We start from the raw sequence: 12,140 nt of genomic DNA, 5'->3' as shown, positions 1-12,140 counted from the left end.
AAATAAACATAGTATCTGATATGCACTAAGCACAATACTGTCTGATATGTGATAAATATCTATTTACAACATAGTACAAATATTTTAAATATTTTTATTTTCTTTTCTGTGCTTGGCCTGTATATACTTTTGTACCACATTCATATAGACCTAACATGGCCAGAAGAGAATAAGAGATCCCCTGAAAGTAGAGATATAAATGGTTATGAGCCACCTTTGAATACTAGAAATGGACTCCGGGTCCCCAGGAATAGAGGCCAATGCAATGGAAGCTCTGTCCATGCCTTATAATATGTGTAATGTAAACAGCTTACCAATATAATTCCTAAATATGTTTTACATTATTTCTAGTTTTAAGTTCTGGTTAAATATATCTTTAAATTACATAAAATTAAAAATTTAAACATAGCAATAAAATTCAATAATATTTATTTATAACATAAATTTCTAACAAAATATTTCTCTATCATATTTTTATTTATATTGCCTAGAAAAGATGGTAAAGTAGATAAGAAGCCAATATTTTTCTCATTAAGATCCAATTTTAATATTTAAATCTAATTTTTTCCTAAAATATTTTACACACTTTTAGCAATTAAATTTCCTTCTGAAGATTTAGTGCCTCCTCACAGAAGCATCCCTCTGAGATATAAAATCAAAAATGCTTCAGAATCTATTGATGAAGGTAGGTTTCTTATGGCCCTCATATGGAATTTTCTGAATGTTTATGTTTGCCTTTTGTATTTTCTACCTTTTGAAATTCCTTAGATTTTATATATCTTGTAATAGTTTCCCTTTGGTTTAATATGTTTTACTTCCTATCCATATACCTCTATTTTCAGAATGTTTGCAAGCTATGTAATAAACAGCCTTAAAACAATTCCTTGATCCTGCAGAAACACTCCTAAAGATAACCTAGGGACAAGTATGTGTGCATGTGCATGTGTGTGTGTGTGTGTGTGTGTGTGTGTGTGTGTGTGTGTGTGTGTGTGAGTGTGCATGTGCCATGCTTCTCACATAAAAGAAATGTGCCCTACAGTCACATAGGCTCAAAGCAGAGTTCTCCATGCTAGTGACTTAGAGGCCTGGAGGGTTTAGCCAATAAACTTTTCTTCGCAGACATTACTCCCTGCAAAAGATATTTAATCTCAGGCCCACTCTGAGACGGTTTTATGCATCCATTTTATGCCATGACAATAAACTGTTTATAACCATAGACTGTCCCTTTTCATCAAGATCCATAGTGGAGATCCATGAAGAAAGCCTTCACCTACAGAACTCCAATAGAAGGCCTCTCTGCAATCCCATCCACAACTGCCACCAAGCCTGCCTTAGCCAAGCCAAGGACAATTATACATGATGGGAAAAGCCAGAACTGTGATACCACCTCCTCCCTGCCTACTGCTGCACCCAACCACTTCTGCACAGGGCTAAAAGCTGTCCCTAGCCCTCAGCCCTTGACTCTGTTCTCTGTTCTTCCATGGATCCCAGTGATGCCCGGATGCCCAAGAGTCTGAGAACCCCATGACCCTGGCCTCATCACAGGCCTTGAAACTGCTGAACCAGCTCTGGCTTTCTCACATCTCAGACTAAGCTTTCCCACCCCCCAGAACAGTGCCTAGGCACTTCCCTACAACCCAGAACCCACCCCAGTGGCCAGCATGGGATAAGCTTAGTCAAACTCCCTGCATTCCTCCTCCCCAAGCAGACATGCCCTGTGTTGGGGCAGATGCAAGTCCACAACCCTACACACATGCATGAATGTGCGTGTTATATTATCTACTTCTCCTCTTTTTGTTGTGACAAAATACAAGACAAAAGAAACTTAAAGAAATGGTTTGTTTCCCTTCCCAGTTTGAAGAATGCATCCCACCATGGCAGAAAATTCATGGTAGAAGGAGTATCAAACAGCTGCTCATGTTGTGCCCATAGTCAGGAAGCAGAGAGTTTAATGATAACGCTCAGTTTGCTTTGCTTTTTACAGAATCTAAGACCCTAGCCCATGGGTGAGGTTCCACACACTAAGGGTGTGTCTTATTGCTTTAATTAACCTAATCTAGAAAACCCACGACAGATGCCCAGACATTTGTAGCCAAGGAGATTCTAGATCCTATCAAGTTGACGATCAGTGAAGCCATCACTCTATATGATGTTTCTATTATTAAACATGCTTAAATAGTTAAAGATACACCAGTCAAGGTAGCAGAAATGTGAAGATAACACCTATCTTAGTCAGGGGTTGTATTCCTGCAGGAAACACCATGACCAAGAAGCAAGTTGGGGAGGAAAGGGTTTATTCAGCTCATACTTTCACATTGCTATTCATCACCAAAGGTAGTTAGGACAGGAACTCACCACAGGGCAGGATCCTGGAGGCAGGAGTTGATGCAGTGGCCCATGGAGGCTTGTTTCCCCTGCCTTGCTCAACTTGCTTTTTACAGCAAGGACCACCAGCCCAGGGATGACACCACCACTGACTTGCTTCCCATGACTTGCTCAGCTCCCTGCCCCCTCTTATAGAATACAGTTTATTCAGGGCATGGGGAGAGAAGTTAAGAGGGTAGTAGAGACAGAGATAGGAGAGAGAGGAGGAAGGGAGGGAGGGAGGGAGGGAGAGAGAGAGAGAGAGAGAGAGAGAGAGAGAGAGAGAACCATCTGTGGTGGGGAGTAGAGGCTGGCATGTGGAGAGAGAGGGGGGAGGAGAATGAGAGAAGGGGAGAGGCTAGAGGACAGAGCAGGAACAAGAAGGCAAGAGAGCAAGAGCTCAGCTTGCTTTCTTATAGAACCTAGGACTACCAGCTGGGGGATATCACCACCCACAGTGAGATTTCCCATCTTTAATCACTAATTGAGAAAATGCCTTATGGCTGGATCTCATGGAGGTATTTCTTCAAGAGAGGCTCCTTTCTCTGTGATAATTCTGGCTTGTGTCAAGTTGACATACAAAACCAGCCAGTACAACACCAATGTCTACCAACAGTAGATCCGATGTTTAGACATGATTTAATAATATAGATAGGATATGGCCATAAAATGACCTAGTAAAACCTTTATATGCAAAACAACAGAATGAACTTGATAAACTGTAATTACATGCATTTAAGTTTATATTAACTAAAAGACGGTATAAAGGAATCTTTAGATGCCAAGTCCCAGTGTCATGCTCTTATGTGTGTAATTGTCTACACATATTTAAACTTCAGTAAACATTTTCTCACAGGTCAGGAGTGACATAATACACCTGTAATTTCTTGAGTATTAGAAAGACAGAATGATCATGGACTCAAATTAGCTCATCTGTATACAGTGAGAATTCTGTGAGATTGTGTCCCCTAATGTCAAAACTTATACGAGCAAAGTCTTAACCACATGACTGGACTGACCAATCTAAGCCGAAAAAAGACTGCACCAATCAAAATGTTCAAGTGTAGGAAAAGCCCATGAAGCTTCAACCCTGAACAAAGAACTATAGACAAAGGAGTAAAGGTGGGACCAGGAGAGGTGGCCTTCCCCAGGGAAGGGCATACCAACGTGTTGATTATATTATGACCAGTTCTGAAAACATACACACAAATAACATTATACAGATTGAGATATTTTTGTATTTCAGAATATAAGTGTATATTGTTCCATGTACTAATATACATATTTTAGACATATATCTGTATAATCATGATATTTATATATAAATATATTTATATATGTATACATATATCTAACAACAATGCCATATAAAGACGTCATACATTTGAAAGAGTTCAAGGAAGTGTATATGGAAAGTCTTAGGAGAAGATAAGGGAATAAATAAATAAGTGTCTATGGGAGAACTTACAGGGAGAAAAAGAAAGGAAGGAATTATGTCAATATAATATAAACTCCATAAATAACAAAAAGATAAATTTAATATGACATATATCTATTATATATAATTTTGAGACAAAAATTGTATTTCAGAAGGTATGCTGTACCTTATTTCAGTTATCCATTTATCAAGTCATTTATCCACTCATTGTTAGTTGTTTCTTTACACAACTCAGTACCAAGTAAAACACCAGCATATCATACATTTTAAATCCTACAGTCAAAATTCCTAGTTGTGTGTAATAGTCTCAATCCATTTTCACACTAATTGAATTCATGCACATAGAGATATATGTTTTTATCTTTGTTTGGTTACTTATTAACATAAAATACAGCTGATCAGGAATTAAGGTTTATAATGAAACCCATAAGAGAGATGTAGGCTTTGATTTTTCAAAACCTGTTTTTAATTAGAGTACTTAAATGCTTTAACCTCCCTTCTAGTCCACCACGCACCAGAGGTAATGGAAAGGAAAAGTTAATAGGGCAAAAGAAGATGTGGAACTGTAAAGAAATAGTTCCTTGGAGTCAATGCAATCTTTATTGTCAGGATATTATCAGTTTAAGTTCACACAAATCATCAGTAGCTCGATCAACTCACAAACACCATTCATGAATCATCAAGGGCAGTTGGTTCTAGAACAAACTACAAGACTCTGCCAACAGACCTGAGTCTACAGAAAAGGCAAGAAGCTGCTGGAATATCACTGGGAGTTCTTTGGTACATTTCTCTTTATGAAGTCATGACAAATGATTATCAGCAAAGAACGGTAAGGCATACCAATACCACAGAGCATCATCCACTGTCTGATGGGTTATATTTATACCAGTTCCAAATATCATGTGTTCTCTCAAGTATCTGCTTTAGCAAAACATCACATGCCTTTTTTTCCAGGCTGCTTTGAGGGAAACACCACATGTCTCTTCTCAGCAAAACATCCTTCCATGTGTCTGCTTCAGCATAAACATCTTCGCCCAAGACAGCTTCCAGAAAAACATCACTTGACACAACTGAGTCTTCACAGAAACCAGAAATTTCCACTTCAGAGAGGAGTAGATGCAATTTCTAAAATAGAGGGACAATTTTTTTTAAGTGAGACTCTGAGGAAGAAAAGAGAAAGCAACTCAAAATGCAGAAAAGTGTGGGGGTGAGCAATTCAAAACTGGAAATGATCTACAATCATATGCTGTTCATTAGCAGATTAAACCCTAACTAAAAACATGACACCGCATGCACATCAAATACAAGCAATAAGCATTGCTACTAAACCCAGAATAGCAACACATCATTCTACTCTCACCGTCTTGCACACACAAACACACACATCCACATGAGTGATGATTTGGACGGAGTCTTAGGCAGACCCTCTACTAATACTTAGTGGTTGTTTGGTGTATTATACTCAAATGAAGAGATGGTGGGCAAATTTTCATCTCTTTAGTTTATGGTGAATATTTTTGTTTTCTTTCATCTAAGGAATAACTATACTGGAAGAGAAAAGATGAGTCATGTATAGCATGAACAATTCATACATAGAGTATATGTTAGCTGAAAATGAAGATATTCTTTTCTGGAATCTGCACTAATTTAGAAACTGTAGTTTTAATACATTGGACTTTATGGTGAAAAGGCTTCCCGAGGAACCAGATGTTTGGATGGAGTTAACACATGTTTAGGTCCCTTGTGGGTGGGATTCTTTGGGGTGTTGGAAAAGCCAAAGCATTTCAAGACAAATTTAAGTTATGGAAGGCATAGGATGAAAATATAGAGAGAGTAGGAAAGCCATAGGCTAGACTGTACTTTGAAATGGTTAATCCTAAATTGTTTCCCATTGGGTAAGGTTTGCATCCTCAGAAATGGTGCTGCCATATTATTTCTGCTATTCTCTTTTTATCAGCTAAGGACAACATGGTTGCATCATCATGAGCAAAGCAGCTGAAGCTATATGTGTCAAGCTGAAGTGCATGTTCATGGAAACCTCAATGTAAGTGCTCCAAATTGGCATTTTAGAATAAAACGGAGTAGCACTTCATTTCCCAATAACACACCTGGTTTACACAGTCTGCGTGTGTGTGTGTGTGTGTGTGTGTGTGTGTGTGTTTATGATGTAAATATATACATACATACATACATGGTATGTATACATGTGTATCATGTGTATATGATGCACATATTTGCATATATATGAATATATGTATATTACATCATATACATGTATATCATACATATGTATAAGCATGTGTATATACATATATATGATATATATATGAGAAATAGCTAGATTGACAAGTGATAGATGGAATAATTGATGTATGATTAAACATTGCTTTATCAATGTTACAAGAACTTATTTCAACAGAAAATTAATTCAAAATAAATGTTCTGTTTATTCACTCAAAAGTATTGCTGGCGACATACTGCATGATCTTTTCTACTCTTGGCATTCTGTTGGAACAGGAAATGAAAGAGATCAAGAGTATCTGTCAAAGAAACTCTATTCAAGTATAAGATTTTTATAGCATTAGACTATGCATAAGAATAAAGTTGACATGAAGACAGATAATTGTGGGGCAAATATGCTACTGTAAAGAGATGTAGTCATCAGAGTGATCTATGGTAAATGATCAGAGACTGTGATGAAAAGAGAAGGCATTTCAGTATGATATCTGTAGAAGAGTTTTCCAGTAAATCTAAACATTAAACATAGATGTAGCAGGGGAAACAGTTACGAGGCCCAAGACAAGGTCTGCCTCCATGACTATAGAGAATATACAGGAACCGAGGACAGAGAGCTCCCAAGGAATACCTTCGGAGAGGCCAACTGATTCCTGCAACAGTAAGTTCCTGGAGAATTTGGGTAAATAAAAATGGGATACTGACTGATGTTCTTGAAAATTACTGTGGCCATTTTGTGATATATCTACCTATAAATTAAAATTTATTTGAAATAAGGTATTATCAACAACACAGGTTCAATTTACCCATACCAAGTATAGAAGCTGCTTTGTATATTGAGGTCTTTATAATTGGTGACAAATGTAGATGTAGTAACACAGAATAATTAATAAAACATTACATATTGAATATAAACAAAGCAAAGAGAAACCAACAAAAGTAGATGGTACTCTCTTATATCTACCCATAAGTCTGAAAGGGAAATAATGAAGGGTAAATATAAGAACCCATAATGACAGCTATTGCTTTAAATTTACCAGGTATATCCTATTGGGAGAACTTAGGCAAAGCTAACCTATAACTGTGGAAGATTCACTACCCCAGCATAAAAGATGCAATTAACTATCTCTACCTAAGTTATCAATGATTCTTCATCTTCTGGACTCTACTGCTGACAGCAGAAGTCAGGAGTCAAGAAAGTCCATCAAAATTGCTCATACACATTACCCACTTGAAAGAAGAACTAGAGAAGAAGGTTGAGTGAATTAGTAAGTCCACTCAGCAATCAATTTACATATGCATAAGCATTCCCTCTTTTAAAGTATTATACTAATTATCCCCATGAACCTCCTAAACTTCTTAGAGAAGAGTAATGAATTATTCATTATTGTCACTTATGGATTTTATTCCTTTATCCTTATTTCTATTCTCACCACTGCCTAGAAAGTGACATTTAGTCCTGTGATAGCTTATCTGTATTGCCAACTTGATGGGATTTAGAATCACCATTGAAACAAATCTTTGAGCCTCTCTCTGCTCGAGTATTGACCACCTTACAGTATCTTCTTTCCATAATATACTCTCCTCTCACAAGACAGTAAACCTTAAGCACTTCCTCTTCTCTTGTTTTTTGAACTCAGCCTTGTTAGTTTCCTAATTCCACCATAACAAAACCATACAAAAGGACAGCTTACAACAAAAACCCAAGGTCAGTATGTCAGTAAAGTCATGCTGTCTGTGAGCACTCTAGATAGAGTTTTCTTTTCTTGTTCCTAACTTCTCATAGTTGTCATCATTCCTCAAATCTCTTCCTAAGCAGTGACTTGGTTGTGTGTATATTCCATTTTCCTTTTCCCACACAGATGACAGTAATAATGCATTTGAGGCCTGTGATGGTTAATATCAAATATTTGAAAAAATCTAGAATCACCTGGGAATTCAGGGGATGGGGCGTTGTGATTCTGGTTACGATAATGAGATAGGAAAGCCTGTTCATTAGAGACAGGCAGGTAGATCAATGGAATAGAACTGAGGACCCAGAAATTAACCCACACATCTATGGTCACTTGATCTTTGACAAAGAAGCTAAAACCATCCAGTGGGAAAAAGGTAGCCTTTTTAACACATGGTGCTGGTTCAACTGGAAGTCAGCATGTAGAAGAATGCAAATCTATACATTCTTATCACACTGTACAAAGCTTAAGTCCAAGTGGATCAAGGACCTGCACATCAAATCAGATACACTCAAACTAAGAAAAAGTGGGAAAGAGCTTCATGCATATGGGACCTGGGGGAAATTTCCTGAACAAAACAACAATGGTTTATGATCTAAGATCAAGAATGGACAAATGGGACCTCATAAAACTGAAAAGCTTCTGTAAGGCAAAGGACACCGTCATTAGGACAAAACAGCCATCAACAGTTTGGGAAAAGATCTTTACCAATCCTACATCTGACAGAGGGCTAATATCCAAAATATACAAAGAGAACAAGAAGTTAGACTCCAGAGAGTCAAATAACCCTACTTAAAAATGAGGTACAGAGCTAAACAAAGCATTCTCTCGGGGTTGGGGATTTAGCTCAGTGGTAGAGCTATTGCCTAGCAAGCGCAAGGCCCTGGGTTTGGTCCCCAGATCCGGAAAAAAAAAAAGCATTCTCAGCTGAGGATTATTGAATGGCTGAGAAGCACCTAAAGAAATGTTCAACATCCTTAGTCATCAGGGAAATGCAAATCAAAACAACCCTGAGCTTCCACCTCACAACAGTCAGAATGGCTAAGATCAAAACTCAGGCGACAGCAGATGCTGGCAAGGATGTGGAGAAAGAGGAACACTCCTCTATTGCAGCAAAAGGCTAGCCTCCAGTTATGATGAATGCATTAAAGCCCACAGTCACAGTGACATATCCACTCCAGTAAAGCAACAGCCCCTAATAGTGCCAGTCTATGATCCAAGTATGTGTAAACCATCACAGACAAGCTTTCAAACATATACAATAAGTCTCAACTGTAAGCTTAGCAGACACAGATTCCCCAAATTGCATTCACTTTGGGCACTAACTATATATTGAGAAGAGGCAATCACAAAACTCACTCAGGTTCAGTAACACACACACACACACACACACACACACACACACAGAGAGAGAGAGAGAGAGAGAGAGAGAGAGAGAGAGAGAGAGAGAGAGAGAGAGAGAGAGAGAGAGGGAGAGAGAGAGAGAGAGAGAGAGAGAGAGAGAGAGAGAGAGAGAGAGAGTGCTATATGGAATATACTCATTATTAAAAAGAGAATGATTACAAATTAAAACCAGCCAGAGAGACATACACTGGGCAGAGTTTTACAAAAGTTTCAAACATGATTTCTCATGGTCCTCTTCCCAGATCCAGGATTCATGGTTTTTCTGACATTGATGAGTGATAGATTGTGCACGGAATATACCCTTCTATAGGAACTCAAGCATTCCTTAGCATGCTGTCCTTTTAGATTTTAGCTCCTCAGAATAGGCATTTTTGATAAATGATTTATATTTGGCTGATTGCAAACTCAAGATTGACTGATACCACAGGAATAAAAGCCCAAAATAGGTAAAAAAATTCTTCTAATGAAGTCACTCCATATTCTGAACTTATCTGGTATGGCTATTACCCTTTGGATCTAGTGAACCAGTCTTTCCAAAAAACAAAAAGACAAAATCCCATCCTACTAAATTGGACATAGATTATCATCTAGATCAAGGATTACACCTGTTTTGCATAAAACCAAATTCTTTATTGAGCACCATGAAATATGATAAATCACGGTAGTTGTAAGACACAGGTATCAATGTGCCTCTCTCTTCCTTAAATGCTCTAATTGGCTTTCATTCTTTTCAGAATAACATACTATGAACCTCAAGACTGTTTCTGACTGCACTGGCTAGATCATAGCTTTCACTCTTTTTTGTACTGTCCAGTACTTTAAAACCACTGTCACCTCCCCTAATGATGCCCCCTGCCATCAGCAGCAGCCTGATTAGTAAAGTGAAAGATTTACACACACACACACACACACACACACCCTTCTACGGAAGAAAGTTTCAATTATTTCAATTATTTTTCCTGTTAGTAACTCAGGCAGATTAAAACAAAATCTGAGAGGCGTCTCTGGATTTATGGAGACATTTTCTCCCTGACAAAACTGTTATTTGAAGAAAGCAAAAGGACTGCACATGAGAGAAGAGGAATAATTCATGTTCACTAAGTAAATAACAGAGGTAGGACAAAGGCTCAATACCCCTTACCATGTAGAGATGATATATTCAGATCTTCATGTCTCATCTTGTGTAGTCCTTTTATTGTCTTAAAATTCTACATGTGCAGAAACTTCTCCCTAGCAAGTAAATGTATGCATATGTAGAGAGAAAAGGAGAGAGAGAGAGAGAGAGAGAGAGAGAGAGAGAGAGAGAGAGAGAGAGAGAGAATATATGAGCTAATACATTACCTTTTAGGAACCTAACATATAATTAATGCTTTCATATACTAAACCCTTTGCCTCTTCATTGAGTAAAAACTAAAGAGTTACTATCATCTATTATTCCTGATTCTTTAAATATCCTTCCCATGATGACAAATTCTGTGAAAAATTCGTGAGACATTTATCTTTACATCATTATCATCCATCACAGGATGCAACAAAATTGGAATAACATTATAGACTAGATGAGCAAATAAAGAGAGGCACAGGGGAAAACAGAGGAAAGAGGAGAGATGGAAGGATTTTTGAATTCCACTGAATTTAAGAGATGCTAATTATGAGTTAATGTTTATTCTAATAGAATATTTTTCTCTGATTCCTCGGTTCCTTTACCCTATACAGCAGCCTCAGCTCTGATGGCAAGAGTTTAGTTAGCTCATGGATCACATGCAACATAAGCTAAATGGCATCAAACTGCTCACGGGTTCATACCCAAACCAATTCCCTCTGCAGGAATGTACCATTTCTGCAGTCTTCTAGACTACTTTTAGAATCTCTCCAGGCTACCACAGCAACAATTTAGTAGACAAGAGGGAACTAGAGGCATATCACATGAACTGAACTGGAAAATGTCCTGGCCAATTAACAGCAAATGTCTCAGGCAATTAACAAACAGCCTGGGAACAAAGATTATCTACGCTGTACTACTCCATCCTGGAATGGTTATTGTCTTCTTGTGTCTTTGCTTTTATAGTTTCAACATTTCAAAGATGGATATCTAGTCTTTCAGTAGTTTGTACATTCCCTGAAGGATGCAAATCCATTCAAAGCATCTTTCTTCCTCATATAACATCTAGAACTTTTTCACTCAAAATAAGAATGTTTAAATATTTTTGGAAATAAATAAAAATTCTGCCGCAAATCTGAAGTTATACTTTAAGTCTCTTGCACCCAGATGGTCAAAGCAAGACACAGGTTTGTAGATATATGTTCTGAAGATTATAGTTTTATTTACGTTTATCAAAGTTAAAGAGTATCCAGACATAATGATAAATAATGCCAATCCTAGATCTCAAGGGCATGGAGTTAAAAGGTCCAGTATTTCAAGATTATTATCAGTTACATAGCAAGTTCAAGTCCAACTTAGAACTACATATTAAACAGTTTTAAACTAAATAAAATGTATTTATATTTGAAGGGGTATCTGGAGTTTCTTTAATTCAATTCTCCATTTCTATGACATAAAATCTATTAAAATGACTTGCTGAGCGTGTTAACTGGACATATTGAATAACTGAATACAGACATCAGCTCCTCAGACTCTCAGTTTTATAAACAAGAATTGCCTACTTCTATAGTGATCAAGACACCCATATTTTTTATTTGTTTTTTTCCTGTTTGTTTGTTTGATTGATTGGTTTTTGTCATGGTCTTTAAAAGGTCTTGAAGCACTTAACTATTTCACTGATTCTCCTTGACTCATGACACAGGGAATGTCTGTCAGCCTTCCTTTCTTCCTATCTTGTTTGAGAATGTAAGTGAACTGGCAAGGTCACCATCACTCCTAACTCCTTATCTATAAATGTATGTATCCTTCAGCTTTATGTACTCTTGATTAGCCAAAGAGAACGTGATGCCTCTTTTTTCCCACA

General features: G+C 37.4%; 1 protein-coding gene across 1 annotated transcript in view; it reads right to left on the bottom strand.

Moving 5' to 3' along the window:
• Nucleotides 1-4,384: 4,384 nt before the first annotated feature.
• LOC134485889 (uncharacterized) overlaps nucleotides 4,385-12,140 on the bottom strand; it is a 227,338-nt gene continuing 219,582 nt past the window's right edge. Inside the window, exon 4 of the mRNA XM_087636826.1 lies at nucleotides 4,385-4,927. Within this exon, the coding sequence (XP_087492952.1) occupies nucleotides 4,789-4,927 (139 nt within the window). The 3' untranslated portion in view covers nucleotides 4,385-4,788. The remainder of the gene's footprint in view (nucleotides 4,928-12,140) is intronic.

The sequence above is a fragment of the Rattus norvegicus genome, chromosome 2, assembly GCF_021556685.1.
Source record: "Rattus norvegicus strain SHRSP/BbbUtx chromosome 2, alternate assembly SHRSP_T2T, whole genome shotgun sequence".
NCBI classification, from domain to species: Eukaryota; Metazoa; Chordata; class Mammalia; order Rodentia; family Muridae; genus Rattus; species Rattus norvegicus.
This window is presented reverse-complemented; position numbering and strand designations above follow the sequence as displayed.